Source organism: Coturnix japonica, chromosome 2, assembly GCF_054131305.1.
Source record: "Coturnix japonica strain WE chromosome 2, WE-NBRP24, whole genome shotgun sequence".
Taxonomy (NCBI): Eukaryota; Metazoa; Chordata; class Aves; order Galliformes; family Phasianidae; genus Coturnix; species Coturnix japonica.
In genome coordinates this window covers 10,073,202-10,096,498 of record NC_140664.1, presented here as the reverse complement: position 1 = coordinate 10,096,498, position 23,297 = coordinate 10,073,202, and the positions used below count along the sequence as shown (strand labels likewise).

Genomic DNA, 23,297 nt, shown 5'->3' with positions numbered 1-23,297 from the left:
GGCTGTTACTAATTTGATGGCATGCATTTGGAGAAGGCTTACAGAAGCATTGGCTCTTTCCCATCCACAACAGTGCGTGATATCTCCTGGCAGACAAAATCTAACAGAACAGTAGAGATCCTGTTGAGCAATGTCTTACAAGAATCCGACCTACTAGTCAGATTTGCACAGAACTGTCCTAGTCAATTATAATGATGTATGCCTCTGCTAACGCTGTGTTAGCTAATTAGTGCTGAAGATAGCTAGTCATCCTCTTTAATCTACCAGTTAAGTTTGCATATGCCTGACCTCCTTCATCAGTCAGACTTAAAAACATATACGCAGACAAATGCCATCGACCGGGTTTATATGCACAGCATAGAAAACTATAGTTGTAATGTGTATTAGTGCCCCAAACAAGCCACTTCAAAATCCCACAATGCTCGTAAGTACTTTAAATTGTTCTTTGTGGTGCTTTTAAGTCTGTTAATTTGTTAATAGAAGAACATTTTTTTATGGTAAGTACAAAATCCAGATAAAGTAAAAAGCACCCAGAGGATCACAGGTGTGGCTTTACTTCTGTTCAAAGAGAGACTGTCAATTATTTCAGATAAGAGATGACTATAATAGCAATATGCTCAGCCATGGATGGAACAGAAATGCTTATTCATTATGTGTCACATAAAAACAAAGGGCCCTGTAATGAAATTATCTAGCAGCAGGTTTTAAACCAGAAGAGGAAGTAACATTTTACACAGTGAATAATTAAATTGTGGAATTAATTGCCACAGGATGTTATGGAGACCAGAAGCATCAAAGGGTTCAAAAATCCACTGGACAAATTCGTGGAATAAGGACTCACAGCTATTAGGTACAAATACAGTCAGAGTCCTGGGAAATCCCTGAACTGCAGGTTGCAAGGAGTAGGGGAAGTATATGTTGGGGAGCAGCTGAATATCTTTGTATTCGTCACTCTTGTTATACTCCTCCAGGTTTTTGCTGCTGCCAGCCTTAATGATGAGAATATGCCAGATAGATCTTTGGTCTGATGCAGTGTTCACACCTTTATGCAATAGAAATCAAACTACATAAAAAAATACAGGACATTCACGCACTGCTGCATCCTGAAATTGATGTTGGCTGGCTACTTAGTTTTAGAGGAATAACATTCACACTCTGTTACAAACCTTTTTGGGAGCGTAATTCTATCTAAAAACTACCTTTCGCCTCCATAATTGTAATATATAGAACATCTTCAGGGTATCCAGTAGTTTATCTCTGTGTTCTTGCTCTTACATTTGATGATTTATAAAATAAGTAAATTAACATCTCCTGCTCAGGGCATTGTTACATAATTGAAAAATTCTTAATCTCAAAGCTCACTGCAAATCTGTATCGCAGAAAACCACACAAACCATTTAATAATTAGGTAACAGCAGATAAAATCCTCCTTGAAGTTAGCATAGCTACACCCACTTGGACCAAAGGAAAGAAAAGCCTTCAGCTAGATCCTTGTCATGCAGCCAGTTTTCTCCCTTAATGCCCAAGAAAAACTTAATAACTTATTCAAAGTAACAGATCAGGCATGTGACATTGATGAGAGAAGGTGAACTAAGGGCTGCTTAGACATGATGGAATTCCAGCTCTGATCCCTGATTACCTGCTCTGATCCCAGGCTCACCACATAGGATCTACTTATTTTAATAGATGACAATCTGAAAGCTCTGAGAACAATCTTTGAGATTCTTGGATTAGTGAAAATAAAAGTGACTCTTATATACTTACCAGTGGTGTTGTACACTAGAAAGGTGGTCCAACCAGGGTTATATATGTGATCAACAAAGTTCTGGCATCGCTGCATTTTACAGAAGAAAACTGAGAGCCCACAAAGCATGAGTTGTTGTTGTTTGTTTGTTTTTAAGCAAAAGAACGCATTAAGTTTATTGTCAGAAAAAAATGTGTTTTTATACCTTTTCACTTGCTGAGCAGAGCTTGGGTCCATCATTTTGTGACTCTTCTGCAAGTAGCTTTTGCCTTCCTGCAAACTCCAGTTTCTCCATGTCAGCCTTGAGGGGGCATGTCTCTCCATGAGGGGAGACCTTATAACTGTCTGTAACTCCCTGAAAGGAGGGTGTGGCGAGTTGAGAATCAACCTCTTCTCTCGCATAACTAACGATAGAACTAGTGAGAATGGCCTTAAGTTGTGCCAGGGGAGGTTCAGGTTGGATGTTAGGAAAAATTTCTTCTTTGAAAGAGTGGGACAGGCTGCCCGGGGAGGTGGTTGAGTCACCATTCCTGAAAGTGTTCACGAAACATTTAGATGATGTACTGAGGAACATGGTTTAGTGGGGAATATTGGTAGTAGGTAGATGGTCAGACTGGATGATACTGGATGTTTTTTCCAACCTTGGTTATTGTGTGTTTCTATGATTCTATTCTTTGATTCTGCAGTGAAATGTTTTGCCAGGTACCATCTGCCAGTTAGATGTCAAACTAAGATTTACTATAGGTGTTACCCTCTCAACGTAGCAATCCCACTGATTTTCGATCTACTGACTAGACCATGTGATTATATTCACCACTCTCCCCATGTCTGCCTAGCAGGTCATTTCGTCATGTAGAGCAATCAAGTTGATCAAGTATGATCTACCATTTGTGAGTCCATCTTGATTAATGCTGATTGACTTTTTGTTCTCTGCATGTTTGGTAGTTCATTCCAAAAGGATGTGGTACATAATCATTTCAGGGACTGAGGTGAGGCTAACCAGCTTGTAGTTGCCCCAGTCCTTTCTCACGCCTTTTTTAAAGGCAGAGATAGCACTTGTTTTTCTCCTGTTGTTGTGGACCTGGCCTGATAGTGATATGTTTTGTAGGTGACTGACAAGGCATCTTGGAGTCACATCAGCCAGTTCTCCCATAGTATTCTTCTAGAGAAGGTGGCAGCCCATGGCCTGGATGGGTACACTCTTTGCTGGGTGCAGAGCAGGCTGGAGGGCTGGGCCTAGAGAGTGGTGGTAAATGGAGTTAAATCCAGCTGGCGACTGAGCACAAGTGGTGTTCCCAGGGGTTGGTACTGGAGCCTGACCTGATTAATATCTTTACTGATAACTTGGATGAGGGGATTGAGTGCACCTTCAGTATGTTTGTGCTTGTCACCAAGTATTGATCTGTGTGAGGGTAGGATGGCCCTACAGAGGGATCTGGACCAGCTGGATTGCTGGGCTGAGGCCAGTGGGGTGAAGTTCAACAAGACCAAGTGCCTGATCCTGCACTTTGGCTGCAACAGCACCATGCAACACTGCAGGCTTTGGTCAGATACGCTGGAAGTCTGTGTGGTAGAAATGGACCTGGAGACACTCGTCGACTCTTAGCTAAACGTGAGCCAGCAGTGTGCCTAGGTGGCCAAGAAGGCCAATGGCATCCTGGCTTGTATGGAAAGCGTTGCCAATAGAAGTAGGGAGGTGGCTGTTCCTCTGTATTCAGCACTGGTGACTATGTCTAGTCTTCTTTTACAAGTCCTGAATCCTTCACCTTCTGCTTACCTTCTCAGTCTTTTCCTGGATCCTCAGTGCAATCAATGTGTGGTCACTGCTCCCAAGCTAATATTGGAGGCCACGTTTGCCACTTGTTCTTCCCTGTTTATGCTCATTGGTTGAGTATTGGCCTTGCCTGGTCTCTTTAGCAGCTGTATTGAAAGTTTATCATCAGCGCAGTCTGGAAACATCCTGGAATGCTGGCTGTGACCAGTATTACTCTTGCCTTTGCTTTTGATTGTAAGATTCCTGGTGGATCTATCTGTTTTACCGTGGAACTGTGCGTGGACAATGAGATACTCTGAAAGAAAGTGCAGCTTTCTTTTCCTGACCTATTCTTCTTAAACAGTCACTATTCTTCTTAAACAGACACTTTTCCAGTCATGGACAGTATCCCATTTCATCTTTGTGATCCTGATCACAATCGTAAGTCTCTGACTCTGCATGGACTTCCAGTTCTTCTTGTTTATTGCCCAAGCTTGGTGCATTACTTTCCAAATGCTTGCCCAAGCTCTGTGTATTTGTATTCAGATACTGGAGGTAAGGCTCTGCATGCCCTCCCTTCTGAGTAGGAATGCGTAACTTTCCCTTCTAGGCTTTTCTCACACATTCTTTCTGCTCTATATGCACCATCTCCTTACCTCTGGGCTTAAGTACCCATCCCTCAGCAAATTTTATTTAAAGCCATTCTTGCTGTGTGAGCAGATTTCTTCACAGAGGTGTTTTTCTCTTTGTCAGGTGGCTTCCCTATCTTCATAGCAGTCCTTCAAGGCATCAGTCTGCTGGCTACATCTGCTAGCCAAACTTCTCTCTTGACTAGAAGAGTTGAAGAAAGCAGGACTGGGATTTCTGCCATCCCATGTTTGCTCAGATCTCTGTGCTTCATTTGAGCTGCTTGGGATTTCCCTTGGCTGTGTTACTTGTGTTCTACAGGGATTAGCAGCAAGTGGCAGAATCTGGGAGGCTGGATAAATGATGGCAATCTCTCTGCACTGTAAGTGACCTTGGCTCTGGATGAGGAGCGTACCTGCCTGAATAGCAGGGCTGAATTCATCTGTCTTATGTGGGGGATCATCAGCAGTCACTAACATGGCTGCTTTTCAGTGCTGATAAAAATCCAATGACTTGAGATACCACTCAGTATTTGCTCCCAAAACACCCACTGCTTTTCCAGACTGTTAGTGAGGCACAGCTGGAGAAGGGAACAGCTTTATTCCTGTTACCTGAAGTCACTGGCATCCAGCTTCTACCCTCTGCTTGTTCCTGTCCTCTTTCTTTGGTCAAACATTCTTTCTTGCCCTGCTGGCCTCAGCCTGGTGCCTTGGAGAAACTTCTTCAAATCTGTTGTTTTCCCTTGCATCAGCCCTGATGCAGCAGTGGCATCTCTGAGATTTCTTATTCTCCCTGCAGTCCGACTGACTGCCATGTTAACTGCTTTACTTCTCCATTCATGTCCCGATGGCCCACTCCTTCTTGCTTGGGCTCCCCTGGTGGGCAGGAAACTGATGCAGGAGAGCTCTGCCCCTCCCGAGACTCTCACCTGGCAGCAATCTGCTCACACTGACAATGAGTTCTTTTGTTCCTGCAGTGTGCCCTGCCTTGTGATTGCTGCTACTGTCATCCATTGCTGCTTCTTGCATTGCTGTTCAAAGCCAGGGCTTGGATCCGGGGATGAGTTAATTCTGCTGCTTTACAAAAGGGATTAGCAGCCCTTGTTTAGGAGTAGACAAATTATTTATGATTGTTGATTTATGTAGGATTTGATTTTCTGTGCTTTCCACAACAACCATACAGTAAATATATGTTATTTTTCTTCTGTGAAGTATTTTTAGTAAAACCTCGGTGCCCGTTTTATTGAATGACTAATACATTTTGGTACATCTGTATTACATCTATACTGAGTCATTTTGTTTTGTAATGGTGTATTTAAATGTTTAAATCTGTACAGAAATTAAATATTGTAAAAGACTTTAACCTTTTGTTCTGGGGATTGGTTTGTTCTGGCTTTATGTCACAACAACCCTCTGTTATGGCAGAGAGCTCCTGTAAGCTGAGTGCTCTGAGGGCGGTGTATCGCAGAACCATTTCTGTAAGCCAGAAATGAGCCAATGTGTTTTTGCACAGCCAAAATTTTGGTTTTTTGAATCAGATCTTCCCCTCTTGCTGCATAACGTTGTCACATGTAGCATTTCACAATGCTGTGTTGGACTCTGTGTTTTCCTGGGCCATTGCTCACCCAACACTTCTAAAATTTTCCCCTCTCTCTTCTCAGACTGCTGTTAATTCACATTTTGAAACTGGGGTTTTGTTCATGGGGAAGGTTTTGCCAATGCCGTAAACAGAATAGTTACATCAGTGTTCCCTGCTTTCTTGGGAGTTGAGCGTTATGTATTTTTTCTGGTGTTTTTTTTTTGTTTTTTTTTTTGCAGTATTTTGTTCTTCTGAACTCTCATATAGGACGTGTAACCCAAAGTAATAATAAAAAGAAAGATTTGTGCTGGATAACTGTTTGCATTTACTGCATGTGTCGCTCAGTTGAACAGCCTTCCTTGAATTCCTTAGTCATGTGCACTTCTTGAAATATTTCTTCCCTAGTCAGCAATCTTGCTTATATCAGCTCTTTATGCCCTTTTAGTCCTTGAACAAACACCTGTTACGCCAGGCTGGCATTATTTTGAAATACCTTACAAGCTTTCACTTGTGCTTTGTTATCCTGGATTTGTAATCTGTGTTTTTCCTGATGTGTGGTTTGTATTGCATTGTTGCTTGTCTGCCAGGTCCATCATTTACTTTGTGAGCTCTTTAGAGCAGAGATCTGTTCATCGCATCAGCTCTGAAGCCCATACTGTATTTTTAGAATCCAAAGAGTGATTATCAATCATTGTGAAAGACCAAGACTCCTTTATTCTGCTATCTATGAATACTGTTGGAGGCTTCTCATTGCCTTCTCCAAGCAAGAAATCAACACCCACAGGAAGAGCTGCTGGTTTTGTACTTGCAGAAATGGGTTACATTATGACAAAATATTTGTAGTGGCATCCCTCCTTCCCCCAAAAACAACCAAACAAAAACACCTCGCTTTTGCCCTTGAACAAGTGAGCTGGTTTAGTACATTAGAAGAATTGAAGATCTGTGCAGTAGGAACTCTGAAATGGATGTGATTGTGTTCTGTAAATCCCTGTATGTAAAGTACTGAGAATAGGGTTTTCAAAAGTGCTTACGTTATTTAAGAGCCTTTAAGAAGCAAAATAAGAGAGTGATTCTTCAGCTGAATAGTTAGGCAATAACTTGGGATGTGGGAGAGTCAGGTTCAAGTACTTGCTTCAATTACCTTTTAATTAGTTATACAAAGTGGAACAACTTCAAACAGGACAGACCGAGATGTCTTACCCCTGAATACCTAATGGCCTATGGGCTGGGACAACTCACATGGGATGAGCAAAGATTTGAAAACGGGTCACTTGCCTTACTGATGACTGTTTTAACCACTTAGATATTAAATCTGATAGCACGTGGGTCTTTCTCATCGTTGTTTGTGAGGAATGATTTGGCTGGCTTAAGTGTCTGACTCAAGGAGAGGGTTTGTGGTGGAGGCACCCATCCCCATTAAAGAAACAGGACTCCCTGGCCTTCTGAGTCATGGAGACAACTTTTTTACTTAGATAGATGACTTTTCCAATTGCTGCTTTTCGACACTTACCTTTCTTCATCTATTTTGTAAGAAGTCCGAGTGTTTAATTTAGGGAGGGGATTGCTTTAGATATAAGGATGTCTAAAGTTTAAGTGCTGCAAATCTGCATTTCTGCTACGACTTAGTTTTTTTGTAAATCTAGTTATCTGCCATGAAGTAGGAGTTTTTAATGATGCTGACAGACCAAACAGAACGGCACAAAAGACTTTTACCAGAACTGATATATTAGACATAAAGGCTTTACATGTTGTTAAAATGTATTTACTGCTAAAGGAGGAAGCAATGCTAATGTACTAATTACATCATCTTGAAAGACTTATAATTATCTCTGCAGGATTTCATGAGTCTGCATCCATTTGATTTATCCTAATTCAGAGTCTTGTCATCCTCATCTGCAATATCATACTCAGATTGAGCATGGAAGTCTACACAAGCGTTCCTAATATGCAAATAGAGATCTGCAGTTCCTCTTCAAAGCGGTAGCTTCTGAAGTGGGATTTTTGATGATTCTATTTTGATTTAGTGGCTGCAAGAGGCTTTTATTATTTTTTTTTCTTCTGTTGGTGAGTTGAGTATTCCTTTCAGTTTTGTTACTGACACGTCTCAGTAGACATGTCTCATTCTCTCTTCCATGTGAACAATGAAATGACTGACCAGCTAACGGTCTGTCTGTTCACTGATTGGAATCCATAACTTCCTCAGAGAGTCGCATGTCTTGGGATCTTTTGCAAATAGTATCTTACATAACGTTCCTCATTCCTCATCACAGGAGTCCGTCAAGAACTGACGAAAACAGTGGCAGGTATCAGCCACCCTTTATTTTGTAGAGATGAACAGTGTCTGCTGTCAAAAGTGAGGTTCCTTGGATAAGACAATATGCTGGAAAAGTCGGTGGAGATGAGAAACTCGTAAAGCAAGTAATATTATCATGAGACTGTTTATTACATGGCAGAAGACAGAAACAAAGAGGCACAATCCTGATGTGAATTGATAACAGATTGAAATGTCAAGTTACTCTGTTGAAACTGTCCAAAACTGCAAGTGGTTGGTTGAGTTGTGGATGAAACCACATCGATTGTGAATAACTGTTTTCAAGTTGAATTCTAAGTATTTCCAAACCCCCGTTGAAAAGTGAGATGCAATTATTTAAGGTTAGTTGTTGAGGGTAAGTTGTACTGTTTCACTTTCTATGGTATTTTCAATGCGCAGCGAGACGACTTAAGATGATTTCCGCTGATGGAAGTGTGAAGCAGTAGCGCTCCTAAGACACAACCCTCTCAGATAACCGTGAGTGCACTTGGAGAGCACATCATGTGATGTACCAGGATCAGCATAAACTATTGGTGAGACTGGTGAGCCCTGCATGGCAGAAAGGTGCACACTCACTCCCTCTGCTCCCTGGAAGCTTTGCCAGTGACTCAGGAACTGGTGTTTGGCGCAAATGTAATGTAAAAAGGAAGGATGGAGGCATCCCGTAATTAGGGCTAGTAATAAGAGAGGAATCAGTTTAGCGTGTGATATACAGTGAGTGAATCAGAGAAATGAAGGAAAAGTGACTTTGATAGATGTAAATGGGAAAGTGCAATACTGATAAATTGTGATGAGTAGAGATGAGATCTTCAGAAGGCATGCGAAAAAGGAAAGGCATTGTAATAAGACAAGATGGATAAGTTCAGAACCCAGTATTACATACGAGAGTTTGGACTGTAAATTCGAGGGAGAATTTGGAATGACAGGAGAGGTGTGATCAAGAGAGGTCGCTGGCATAGGGATAATGCTGGCAGCCTGGGAGAATATGGGGAGACAAATCTGATAGCACTGCAGAAGCTGTGAAAGAATAGAAAATATGTTTATTGAGTTTGAAGGTAAGAGAAAGGAAATAATTGCATTTATAGTGTAGTATGTCTAGAAGAAAATAACTTCTTATTTATGCTTTTAAATTTTGTGGTAAGTGTCACAGCTTCATGTGAGGAGTAGCTCCATATAGCAGTTCTTTTGTGCTCCTTTTTTTCCTGTTGCCACATAGACATACTCTCAGACAGAATTTTCTCCTTCAAATATATAGCAGGAGCATCTCGGGTATGAGGAAATGCTGACTAGCCTGGGTCTGCTCAGCCTGGGGAAAAGAAGGCTGAGAGGAGATCTGATAAATGTTTATAGATATTTAAAGGGAAGTGGAAGGCAAATGGATGAGGCTCTTCTCAGTGGTGTGTAGCAATAGAACAAGTAGGAATGGTCTGAAACTTGAACATAGGAAGTTCTGTACTAACACGTGAAAGAGCTTTATTACAGTAAGGGTGATAGAGCACTGCATCAGGTTGCCCAGTGTGATTGTGGAATCTTCTTCTGTGGATATATTCACAACTTGGCTGGATGCCTGCCTTTGTGACCTATTGTAGGGAACCTGCTTTAGCAGGGGTTGGACTCAGTGGTCTCTTGAGGTCCCTTCCAACCCCAACAACTGTGTTATTCTGTGATCTGTAAGCAGAGAGAAGTAAAAGAATTGCACTTGAAAATGTCATTATCTGTCCAATGTTACATGACCTTCAGGAAGCCTATAAGAACTGAGGACACCTGTATAGCAAAGAGTATCTTAGCATTCCAGAGTGTCCTGTGCAACCTGTCACTCGTGCATGTACTAGGAAAGCCCATAGTGTTTGCTAAGACAAGGAAAGAGAAGCAAGCTGTCAGCTGAAACTGGTAAATCAGGAAGGATAATAATGGAACTAAGACCTGGGATTTAGTGGCTAATTACTGTACAGAAGGCTGTCCCAATAGGAGACCAGATAGGAAAACATTATTAATGATTGAAGTATGTTACATGTGGAAAGGCTCAAGGGAGAGACTTATCTCCAAGGCATTCACAGGAAAAGGCAAAGTAAAGGCAATTTGGCTCAAGGGCACAAACCGGGATTGTCATGTAAGTGAGTTGCACTCACTTTTACACCCATTGCAGTTGTACTGTGGGTACTGTCTGCTCATGAGTAAATCTAGGGACAGACTCTAGTTCACACTCAACCATTTTTTTCTGGTTAGTGTGGCTCTCCACCATTGTTGAAGTCAGTGTTAAAGGTAGAGCTGACTCTGTTGGATTTATTACCATCTTGATCCTTATATTATTATGGATATATTAATTCACTGAGTCCAGGCAGTAAGTGTCAGACAGGATAGATGTTTTTCAACTAATGTCAATTCAAGTAAAGCATGAGTCTGTACTTAGAAATCTTACTGCTGGTTCCCACAAGTTTAAAGGTTATGTTCAGTCTTAATGAAAAATGACAACATGACTCACATTGCTGTTTTGTAGAGTATGAAGAAGAAATTCTGTCAGTGAAAAACTTCTGGGGGACAAGAATTTAATCATTGGAATAAAAAAAAATTCAAAAGGAGTAAAGACTAAAAAAAATCTGCTTGAGTGAAGGAATGACCTGGGGAATGTGGGAAACATCTCTAGAAAACCAGCTGATTTTAATAGACACCATGTATGCAGTTCTCCAAAGAATCACAGAATCACAGAATGACCTGGGTTGGAAGGGACCTCAAGGATCATGTAGTTCCAACCCCCCTGCCTGGCAGGGCCACCAAACATACACCTTTACTAGATCAGGTTGCCCAGGGCCCCGTCCAACCTGGTCTTGAACACCTCCAAGGATGGGGCATCCACAACCTTCCTGGGCAGCCTGTTCCAGGGCCTAACCACTCTCCTAGTAAAGAATGGTCATCATTCAACCTAAATCTTCCCTCTTTTAACTTAAAACCATAAAAGGATAAGTCATGCTCTGTATTTAATTGAGGATCAGCTTCACAGGTGATAGAAATCAACAGGATTTTGTAGGAGCTGATGAAGATAACAGTGAATTGTGCTTGTTTTAGGATTTAGTCCTTTTCACACTATGGAAGACATGGCTTTTAGTGATCTCAGTCAACCAGGCAGAGCCATGCAAGAGTAAACAAGTTGTTAATCTGAAATCACCTTGGGGCCTTTTTCTTCTCCTACTGAAATCAATGTCTAAATTCTCATCGGTTTGAGTAGGACATTAAGCACACACACACAAAAAAGGTAATATCCATGTTAATGTATTTTCTAAATATATGAATTAATCAGCAACTTGGTAAACTGGTTCAGCAGCCCGATGCACTTGCTGAATCAACCTTGCTAAGAGAGATGCACCATCTGCCTCGCAGTCTCCACCATGCTGCTGAAAAGGCAGCGTTTTTATAAATGTAATTATTTTTGTTGTTAAAGGCCCTAATCTTTGCTTAGGCAAAATTGCTTAGAACAAGATGTTGTGTAGCTCTACTACACCTTGCATGTAAACTGTTTTTGTGGTGGAACATTGGGTAGAGAGGAAGAAGTTAATACAATTACATTAGTGTTCAGCTGTCTTAGGCCAGAATTCCTAGATGTGTACATAAACATTTCCAAAATACTCTGGAATATTTTGTCTATTTATACATCACATAATGAAAAAGTAGAGAGAAGTTTTACAGTATCGGTAGCAAATAGTTTCAATACTGATATTTGAATGCTATCCCCTTTCCTTGCTTCTTTTTACCCCTTTGTACTTTGCAAAGCAGTACACTGGGGGTCCTGGAGAGAAATGGAAGGATGTTCACAGTCCTGTCTTGGCCCTGATATGTAACAGGGTAGTTTTGTACCTTTATCTAGCGCTCACTTTAATCCCATTCTGTATATCCGGTTCCTTTCCAAGCAGGAGAAAGAAAGCAAACAGCAGGACAAAGTCCATTTCTAACCTTACCAAAATGGCTCCCACATGTGATGACTTGTGAGGAGTTAGGTTTGGATATACCCGTGTAAGCGCAGCATCAGCCTACAGCCTTTGTGCTTACTTTGTTTTTAAAGGTTAAGCATCTCCAGCTGTGTTTGGAGTAGGGAAAAGGAACTGTGGTGAGAATGTGCCTTAGCTGCAGCCACCGTATTGGCACGCTGCTTTTGAACCCTGGCAGCTCTGCTTTCCCTTTGGACTGTTATTCTGGCAGTTTGGGGCTATTCGAAACGTGCTGACAGCCATTTTCTGTTGTGCTGGCCCTGTTTAATAGGCACTGTGTGTCATAAGTGTGGGTCAACCCTCATAAATATGCCTCTCTTGGCATTTCACAACTGTCTGTGAAGGTGTTGCTCAACCAGAGTCCCGGCCCTGCAGCCATGGTGTGCAGAGGTGTTGAATCTTCTGGATCAGATGTGGGCCCTGAGGCGATCCTGACTGCAGAAGCCGTGTTCAAACAAGCTCTGATCCTGCTGCTGAATGATGATGTCCTTTTTTACTGCCCTTGCAGATGTTTCTAAGAGCTGTGTTTTATTTGTGCATCAACAAATGATCTGATGTTTGCTGAGGATTTGAATCCAGCCATTGAAGAATAATAAATGACTGTTTAGGTTAAGCTGAAATTTTGCAGCCTGATTCAGTTACAGTGGTGACTCACGTCGAGTTGGTTCTCACATGATTCACAAAGAGTAGGGGTGACTCAACCCACAAATTTACTTAGCTCCCATGTTATTTTCCCTCTCAGTGAAAAAAAAAAGTTGGTTGTAATAAATAATCACAGCAAACTTTGACTTACCCTGAGGTAAAATAAATGTGTGTGTTGAAAGGCTGCATATCTGTAATAATAAATTATTTACTGAGGTAAGGATGAAATAATAGGATGCATGGATTGTTAAATAAGAAATGTGCCATGCATATTTGTTTGATGCTGTTGCATAGCAGATCTAAATAAAGGAAGAATGGTTATTCTTATCTAATTGCAATGCGCAGCAAGGCTCTTCTGTCAGCGTCCATATTTACATAGCCAGCGAATTCTGGGCATTTGTTCTCTGAAGTAAGTCTGAATCCAGACCTTTTTGAAGCTATACCAATTCAGAAAGTGTGAGTTACCCAAGCTGTCTGAACTGGATCTTAGGAGGGTTTCATAGGCTGGTCGCACAAAGTCCTGAACTACCTGAAGTCATCTGTATGAAAAACGTCGATGGAGTTCCAGTGCAATATCAAATCATGGAATTAAGACATTCACTCCCAGCAGGAGCCATGAGACACTTAAGATTCAGATGTCTCAACTGCTGTCAGTGTTCCATAAGCATATGCACAAACACATGGCTGTAGTGTAAATGCAGTCTAAATTACTATGAGTTTTGAGTTTAGAGTTAAGTTGGAGGCTGTCAGCTTATCCTTTTTTGGGCTGTCTGAAGAGGATGTAATCATCTAGGTAACCTCAGAGCTTCATAGCACCATGTGAGTAATCACCCTCCCTTTCGTAAGTGAAACAACAAAGAATCTGGAAAATGAAGAAATTCTGCCATGTCAGCTGACTGGGTCATTGAAAAGGTCATTGGCAAACAGGGTTGTTTCTTAGCCTCATAAATACCTGGTGCCAATAATATCCATAAATTAAACTTTAAAAGTCCATAGCTTAACGGGATTAAATTACAGGGAACAACGAAGATGTGCCTTGAATGATTAAGGAGAAAAATTGGAATTCTTTGGAAAGATAGCATCACTGTACAGGATTTGTCACTGTGGTTCAGGCAGGGCAAGAAATTTCAATGGAATAAAATGGATGCATGGCAAATTTCTCAGTACTAAGGGACCTAAACAATGACAGAGTACATAAGAGCAGTGATGAGATTTAAGATGTGCAGCTAAAGGACTTAGAGAGAAGGGCTCGAGAGAAAAAAAGGCTATGGGATAACCATGGAGCATCACATACTGAGCTACTGTAACACCAGTCCAATGGGGCATTTTTGTGGCATGCAGAATGCCACCCTTTTGTCACAGAGTTTGCCAAGCAGCCACAAGCTGTTTTAAAGTTATTTATAGAGGGAACCAAATGCATATGCTATTTCAAACTTTCCCTCAACGAAAGGGGAAGGTAGAAGAATGGCTTTGTGCTCAAAGTGGAGGGCTGAGGTTTGTTTATTCTTGGTTCTGCCACAGTCTTCTTGTGCAACCTTATGCCAAGCCATTCATCTCTTTGTGCCGCAGTCTTACTATTTGTAAAATACAATTGATAGTATGTATGTCACAATGGATGTTTGAGGCTAAATTCTTCAATAGTTGCAAAATGCTTTGAGATGTAACACTGGGAAGGACAAATTACTAAACACTGTAATACTGCATGCAGTTATGGTAATTAGTGCCTTTTTAGGCACCAATCCCTTATTGTTTGTAGACTAATGCCACAAGCTGGTCCAGTTTTAGTCAATGGCAAGTTTGATCTAACTGGCTCTGGGGCTGATCTGGGACATAAGAATTCCTTTCCTTTCTGACTGTGCTAATCGATGAAATAACATTTCTCCAGACTGGCTCTTGGAATACCCAAGTTTACAGGTTTCTTAGGCTTGTGCAAGCTGGTCTTGCAAAAGCCATTGGATTGTCTTTTTGGAGGCAGTCTGTTTATGTACTTAATGCACATGTTGTACCAGTGAAGAATCTACAAAAACAAGGCTTGTTCCTGTGGAAGTATGTTGACAGAACTCAAAGAGCTGCTGTGGGCTGGGTCACTTCATTAGCATTGCTCATCAAATGCAGTAACCTCTTTCCATGGACATATGTATCTTTTTATAAGTAAATCACAGCTTTGTTTCCTTAAACAGTGCATTTTTGGGGATGTATTTCTAAATGTGTTTCCTATCAGAACCGCTGTTAGCTCATGTATGGTGTACCGTTAATAATCATATGTAACATGTCTGTTCTCCTTATTGCTGAGCTTCCATGTAAATACTCGTGTGGTTCATTGCTGCTTTGGGACAGTCATAGCAGATGCTTTTGCTTTTTCTATTGCTGTAAACAAGCTGTTGTGACTGATACTTCTTTTCTCCATATGTCCCGAACACTCCCAGTTCATAGTTATATGTCATTTCCAGGATGCTTTGTAGGGTGTGTTTGCCTCCACCCCATTTCAAAATCAATGTAACTCAATGGATTGACTAATGACTGCAAGGTGTTGCTTAGCATGCTGGTTTTGGCTGACAGTGCTACTAAATGAACAGCCGTTTGCTTAACATGTCTTTCATGGTTCCCACGTGAAGTAGTTTTTATTGACAAATTGAACGTAGCAATGGTTTCAAGTTTGCTAGTGAGCGTCTCCCAAAATCAAAAGCTCATTCCCGTGAGTACTGATAATTCTGCCCCATCCTTTAGCCATATCCTGTGTTTATATTGGCCTCCTTCATCTTGTTTTGCTGATCTCATCACTACGTCTGCCATGAATCCGGACCGTAGGCAGTGGGTGGTGAGAACTGAAGAGAACTGGAATGTACCTGTAAGTGTGGTGTGCTGATGCACAGTGTAAGATGTTGCAATTCTCCCCCACTCTGAAGAGCTGGGGTTGATGTCAAGTTTTGTTGTGTTTTTTTTTCCCTGTTGTCGTCATGTGTTGTTGCATGAGACCGTTCTTACACCTATTCATGGAGTAGGACATGCAGCACCGAAAAGAAATTGCTTATGCACTGCAAATGTATTTACTTGTTATTCCAGTGGGCGGACATGCTTTATTATTCACCTACGACATGTTGACCTTCCAGAAGGTCTACCTGGCATTTTAGTAATGGCGTGTGACAATGCAGTATTGAGTGTGGTCAGGGATGGTGTCCCTGTTAATCATGTTAATGAAAGCAATCATCTGGAGGTGAACAGAAACTGAATGCAGTCTTGTAAACACGTGAAATAAGTTAAACTACAGGAAGGAGTGTTCTTTGACCATCTCTCTCATCTGACTATAGATCTCTGCATTATGTGGCTGTCTGAGCCTACGTCACACATGCTGCATTGCTGGACTGTCTTTACTATTTCACATGTTGCTGTTGGGAAAACAACTGGTATGAATGACAGTTTTTCCTTGACAACCGGGGATCTGTTCGTGTTCCCTTTAGAACATGACATGCATTTACCTTGGTAGGTGTCCCTGTGGAGAAGAACAGGGTATTGACACTGTGGCAAATGGACATCTGTAATGAACATCCAGATTGTTTCTTTTGCTCTCTGTGTATTGGCAACATGGCAACTTGTTTTTTTTTAGTATACACAACTGGATCCTTTACATGTTATCTGGTCATAGTGCTCTCATTCCTGATGACGGCAGTCTTAGTGACTGGGTATTATTTGTTCTACTCTTGTGAATGCGATCCTGTGTTCAGACATGGTGGCAGGGAGAGAACATCTGTACTAACAGCCTGAAGGAGCTGTTGCAGGAGGGAGTATGTCTGCACTGCGTGCTGTCCAAATCAAATCATTATTTTATGATGTGTTGGCTTTAAAATGTATTTTGATGTACTAAATGCTTTCTGTGTTTGAATGCAGCTGACAGCCAAGTTTCTTCTGCAGCTGAGTGCAGAACAATGTTGGTTTTGATTCCGGTGGGTTCACTTTTGCAGCGATGCTGAGACAGGCAGATCATTTGAGTGCATATGATTGCCCCATTGCCCCAGGCATAGGATGGCTGTTTTTCTTTGCAGCCCTTGCCAAGTGTCAGAGGATGAGGAATGTAAGCTGCTGCCTGGTTTTATGCAGCGGTCTGAGCACCTGTGATGATGCTGCTGGTCTTTCTTAGTGCTTACTGTACAAAGTCTGTCCCATTTGCAGGTGGGTGTTGTGGTTGGTGATCCTTTGTCTCCAAGCACCTTTGAAAACTGCAAACTGTCACCTGGCTGTTTGTGGCTAATTCTTATCCTTGCCATAATTTGCACCTACGTAACATAAATGTGCCAAACTAGCTCTGCTCTTGAAAGAAATACTAATAGTTCTGTGGAACTCCTGATATAAAATGTATAGGATTTCCTGTCTCTCTGTGAATGCTGGAAGGCATAATTGATTTAATGAAGGGCTCTTCAGTGGGCTCTGTGCTGTCAGGTGAGGGGCAGGACTTAAGGTGTGCAGCTGGAGAGGAGCACAGATGGTGTTACCTCCTTATTTCAGACGGATGTATTTTGCCCTGTGCTTTGTATGGGCTGAAATAGAAATCTTTGGTTCAGAAAATGTTTATGATTACAGATTTGGCACATGCTGCCTTCTTTCAGAGGCTGTGCTTTTGCTGGCCATCAGGGTATAGCATTGTCCCCAGCCCACCACTGTAGTTCTTATGAAGACCTAGCAATGGTACAGTGCCTTCAAATTTAATGCTGGCTTGAGAAACAGTAGGGAAAACTCTAATTACTGGATTTTAGGGGGTTCCCAAAGTACTTATTACACTCTTGGAGTAGCTTTATATTGCCTCTGTGGTGTGTTCTGTTATTATTTGCAGTCAAATTTTTCATTTATTCCAGAGGCAATTACTGTAAGCAAGTGCGTGCTTTTAAAGTAGTGGTCTTTTTGCCTAACTGTATGGCTTAATGCTTGTTGTTCACGTGGCACACATAAATTGAGGCGGTTTCCTTTTGTGTTAGCTATCTGTACTGCAAATTCTGCTGTTAATACATCAACCACCATATAGGTGATAAGCCTCTGAAAAGTCAATTGAAAAATGATGACAAGGGAATTAAAACAAACAAACTCTAGAGAATGTTGTTTCATTATCATTATTTCTATTTTTCACCCATTTTTTTACCCTCTAGGATGAGTTAGATTCTTTGTTACATTCATGTGCAATTCTGTGCTAGTTGTTGTTGACCTTTGCCACTCACAGCGGTAAATTTGACCCCAGAGGTTCAGTCGTCCTTATTGTTAATGTAAGATACGCTCTGTATACAGCATCTGAGTTAAATGACACTGGAAGATAATCTATACATTTCCTCGTTACTTCTTCTCAGATAAATAATTACCAGCAGCTCATGGTTTCAGAGCAGAACACCTAACTGGACTCGAAAGGAGATTATGCTCACAAATTTGTGGTGGACATTTATATATTGCTGTACATGTCACAGTGAATAACTGCATTCTATCTCTTGCTCCTTACAGATAAAACAAGACAAACCAGAAAAGATACCAGATCTAAAATCACTAGTAAAAGAAAAATTTATTGCATTGGAGAACATGAACAGTGACTCGGATTTGGAAAGAAATGAAAAATACATGTATTTTAAAGATCAACTTAAGGACATGAAAAAACAATGTAAGTCTTATTTTTTTTAAAGATTACTGTTAAATGATGACATATGTACTAAGCATCTTAATGTATGGATCTGCCAGTTGTGGCAGAAGCTGAGGTGAGAGTTCTGAATTCAAATCTTACTTAAACTGGTGTCCGTGTAGCAGAAAGCTGATGTAGCTACCAAGGTAGTTTTATTTAGACTCGCACCTCCTGCCTTGCTTGGGAACGTGTACCATGGGAATCTTGTTTCACATCCCCTTTTGTAAGGTGGGCTTTTTAATCTGAAGACGGGGCTTTTTCTTTAATTGATGCGATCTTCTAAAAGGATTAGGTAAGCTGTTTTCTTTTGTCACTTAAACAAATTGCTCTTGTTTCACAACTCGGATGTGTTGCAACTCTAAGAAGACCTTTGCTTTAATCAGTAGAACTATATTGTTGGAAAATGCTTACAGTGTGTTTTCTCAGGTTTACAACTTCTATGCACGCACCGTGTAATGCTGCAATGTATTCAAATCTGTTTTTCTTAATTTCCATGGCTTCATCAAGTGTTAAAATTTTAAGTTATCTGTGCTTGAGTTACGGGAAATGTTGGAGAGTTAACAGTTCTAGTATGTATGCAACACAACCAAGTAGTATACTTTTATTGCTCTGCACAAATAGCAGCTATTAAAAATCACTCTGATTACTGTTACTGGGAAAGTTCACGGGCTCTAACACTATTTGTGCTGTTCTTCACCAATCGTGGTTATGTTTTGAAATCATTTTATTCTGCTTACCGTCCCTTGACCCCTGTACCTATTCCCTCCCACACCACATTTTGATTTCAACATAAACTGGTATCTCAGGAACTTCAGGAGCCATAGATTAATGATTTATACCATTGGAAACCAATATTCTGGATTCCATCCTGTAGCTCTCCTTGCATTTGTTTTTTTGGAGGCCAGTGCAAAACTCGCTGAAACTAGCGGAAAGAATTTTCCCGCTGACTTCACTGGACTTTGGATTACTTCCCTATGGAGATTTATGAAGTGTGAGGACATGCTCGACAAGGTGCATTTTAGATCTGATATCTCAACACTCACTAGGACTAGAGCTTGAGGGCTTAATACATTTGTTTTCCATCTTTATGTTTTTTTCAGGTTTTGAATTTGAGCATTAGCACTGATGTCTGAGCTTCATAGAACTCTTGGCACTACGCTAAGAATGAACATGCCAAGTTGCAGACCACAAAAAAAGTGTAATTTTCACTCCCTACATAACATGCAGTTATTACTGCCCTGCCATTATGTTGTAATTCCTAATTTCCAGGTGTTTGTAACTGGGAAGATAAAATCTTGATAACTGACTTTGGATTTACTTTCCAGTCTGTAATTGCCTGATGAGGAGGTGTGTGCCTCAGTGATACAGTCAGTTCAGGCTGTGTGACTGAGCTGGAACTGGCAGATCCGTTGAAAAATCCCCAAATTAAATAATCACAGCAAGAGTTATTCTTTTTTTTTTTTTTTTAATAAATAAAAGAAGCAAGGATATCATCATACTACTACTGCCTGAAACGCAAATCAGTCTTATTAGCAACTTGGACTTCTGTTTTGGTTGTGCATAGAGATCAAACAGTGACCATCAGGATATGCCTGAAGGTATTGCATGGGCTGATGTTCAGTATTGCATGAACTGCATTCGGTGCACAGACTGCTGGTCAGCTCGGTCAGCTTAGGGTTAGTAGGATTTGTAATGGTTTTGATAAGGTAAAACCATCAGATTTTCTTCTGTCACAGTGTTTAATGGGATTCAGAAGATTGGATGGGAGTTTGTTGATTTTCACAGTCATGAATGTGATGCAGTGTTCTTGTATTCAAAATAATGATCTTGGATTCAAGTAAACAATCTGGTTCAGCCCACCTTCTCTTGAAATGGTAAACTAAATACTACCTCAAGTCTGCAAACAGTGATGAGTTAAATTTCTCAAAGCAAGCCTAGTTGTACTGCCTTAAATGTGCATTCATGTTGTCTCTTCTGCCTGAATAATCTCTTCATCCACTGTAAAGTCACTTTTAAAAATGCTCTTTAACCGGGAGGGCTAACAGACGTTCTTGAGTAGTAATGGGTAACTGAAGATCAATGGAGTCTGCTTATGTTTACGTATATAAATTTGCTTCCATATGAAACCTTTTTGGTTTCTCTATTTCATGTAGTAATGTGATCTTCTTAGGATTTCTCCCTCTTTCTGTGAGGTTTCCCCACTCGTGGCTACCCTTTAAAAAGGCCTCAGATTCTAAATACAGAATTGACTATTCACACATGTAAAAATTACAGAGATCACGTTCTTACAGGATCGTGGCCACTGATCTTAACAGTGAGAGGCTGAACTGACTTGTGATTTCCATCTAGTACAGAAAGCCTCATTGTTGGCCTGTACGTAGTAAATCAGTATGTATGCTGATATGTGCAACAGAACACTGTCCGTGTTATCTAAGATCCCACCTATGCCAAGTAGAAGGCAGTGTTACTGCACAGAGTGAGCTCAGAGGCAGAAATGTCTGCGTTGCCAATACCAGTTGAGCTGAAGAGCCTTGAAATCTGCGATACTGGCTAGTATCAACAAAATGCTGATTTACCTTCTAGCACCTCTGTTCCATGGTGCTTTTTGTTTTGTTTTTTTTCTAAAGAGAACATTAAGGTCACCCTGTTAAATATTCAGCAGCCATGCTAAAGTTAGGTCTTATGTGTGCTTGTTAGCTTCTCCTTAATGAGCCATGTCTTCATAAGGGTTCATCAATAAAATCTCATCATACAGTTTATTGTAAGGTGTCTGCCAACTCTAGGACACACTTTAAAACTACTTTTTGTGAGTTATGTATACCAGTATCTCCACTAACAGCTACTGGTTAATATTTCCACTTCAACTTGAAGTTTTTCAGATTTGAGCTCAACTTCATGCATAATCCGTGACCCATTTAAAGCACTATGGGCACAAAAACAGTGCAGACCAACTTTTGCTCTTTCTTGGGATTTAGTTTTATTGCTAGCTCAGATGAAATATCAGAACTGCAACCAAGTTTTCTCAGATGACCTTATGTGGAATTTTCCTTTGTCCCAGCCTTTTCCACCTCAAAAGGGCTGAAGGGGTAGGTAACAAAAATGATTTACCTCTCATGGTGAGTTGCCATTAATCCCTGCATGTCTTTTATGTGGGGTTTAACATTAGTATTCTGGTATAGCCGAACAGGGACATGTTATGTTCTCACGTCGTCTTGTTACTTAGAAATTAACTTGGCATAAGGATTTTAGGTACAATGTGGAGTGTGAAGCAGTTAAATATAACCTTGCTGTAACAGAAAAGATAGCTCATACATTTTCCATCTTGTTCTTGAGATTCTTGATATTTGCTGCCACAGTAAATGAAAGGGGAAGGGAGCTGCCAGGTTGTTACCTGCCACCTGAGCAGTGACATGTGCTGTGGGAGTCCTGGGAAGGAGAAAAGGCGCCGCGTCACCTTCAGACTGTCCTCATCTCCAGGCAGTTCTGCAGGAAGGAGACCTCTGCTTTAAACCCTGGCAGCAGCAGATGATACCGTGCCTTAGAGCAGTTTCTGTTCTCATCTTTCAGACAGTTTGCAGGCAATCTGTGAGCCTTTATTGCGCAGCTACTTTAGCTGGAATTTGTGCAAAATGATGCAAAATCCCCACCTCTGATGGTATGTGTCAAAACACTGTCAGACAGGTTTATGTGAACAGCAAGTGATTTCTCTGAAGTCTCTTTCCAGAGCTGTGTTACATGCCTAAATGCCCCCTTCTTATTTTTAAGGGAAAACAGTCTCATTCTTCTACTTAAAGCTGATTACTTTTAGCAGTAAAATAGAAGTGTTGAGGTTTTGATTTTTGTTTGTTTTTTACCTATTTCTTGTGACTACATGATGCTCTCCTTACATGTAAGAGTACCAGGTCTGCAATGTGCTAATGGATCTACTTTCCATTAAGTGAAACATTTAAGCAGATTCTTTAAGCTAACTTGCATGAGTATATCCTTTGAAATGGGTGAAAGGGTGAAATTGCAGGCATGTTTCACTTCCTTCTTGGAGCATATAACCACAGAGCAGAACATAACAGGACTGAACTTATAGGAACTAAGTCATGATTACTGAAGGAATTGTAACTTTGCATTAGTATCTTTTATAAATTTAAAATCCCCCCTTGTGTTTAATGTTGCATTAGCAAGTCTTTTCATTTCATGCCAGTATACATATCAAAGGCATCTTCTGGCACAGAGCATGAGAATTTTGCCTTCACAAAATGAAAGTGAGTGCTGTTTTTAATCTGTATGTATCAGTTTAAATTTCTGATACCCTGTGAAAAGAACTAATCAGAAGCTATCATCTTTACTCCCGTGACCCCAGCTGCCACTGTAGTATTTGCTGAAGGTTATTTAGTTTCACATTCAGTGCATAAAGTGGGACGGGTTTCATAGCCCTTTTATAGTAGCTGACAACATGCACTTTGGAACCCCTGATAAACACCTTCTGCAGAAATGCCCAACAGATGCATGCTTCATTAGCAATCACTTTATAGAAAGTGCTAAGATTTGGGTGAATGACAATATTGCTGGCTATGCCAAGCAATTTAAGGAGTGAATTTGTCAAGTGTAAGAATACATTTTTTAGGGAACAGATCACTCTGAGACCACAGTATTGGTTTTGACAGCTATTTTGTCATAGGAAACCAGTAATGTAGTTTGGAAGGTAGGAACAAGGTGGTTGTAGTGCCCTTCTGTGCCCTCTCTACTGAGCAAACATAATCTCAGCAGTTTTGCAAGGAAAAAGCGTGTGTTGTGATTTAACATTCTGCTAGGAAAGGGTTCGCAGTCATTACCAAGCACCAGATTTTTCCAAAGGAGAAGACTTCAATATTTCATGTTCAAGTAGACACCATTATGTGCTGTTGATGTATATATTTTAAAACCATGCATTTGCTGAGAGAAAATAATGTGAAAAATGTTACTTTGGATTCAGTTTAAGTTACAGAAAAATAATACTGTGAAAGGCATTCTCTTTAAAT

General features: G+C 40.7%; 1 protein-coding gene across 7 annotated transcripts in view; it reads left to right on the top strand.

Annotated features, from left to right (window-relative positions):
• NSMCE2 (NSE2 SUMO ligase component of SMC5/6 complex) overlaps nucleotides 1–23,297 on the top strand; it is a 117,790-nt gene that overhangs the window by 34,381 nt on the left and 60,112 nt on the right. For 6 of the 7 annotated variants that reach the window (XM_085539313.1, XM_085539311.1, XM_015856275.2 and 3 more), the window contains one exon: nucleotides 18,114–18,267. In XM_085539313.1, coding sequence (XP_085395439.1) covers nucleotides 18,189–18,267 — 79 coding nt within the window. In that variant the 5' untranslated portion in view covers nucleotides 18,114–18,188. Of the gene's footprint in view, nucleotides 1–12,248; nucleotides 16,207–18,113; nucleotides 18,268–23,297 lie in introns of those variants that run through there. The other variant, XM_085539310.1, reaches the window with a different exon arrangement.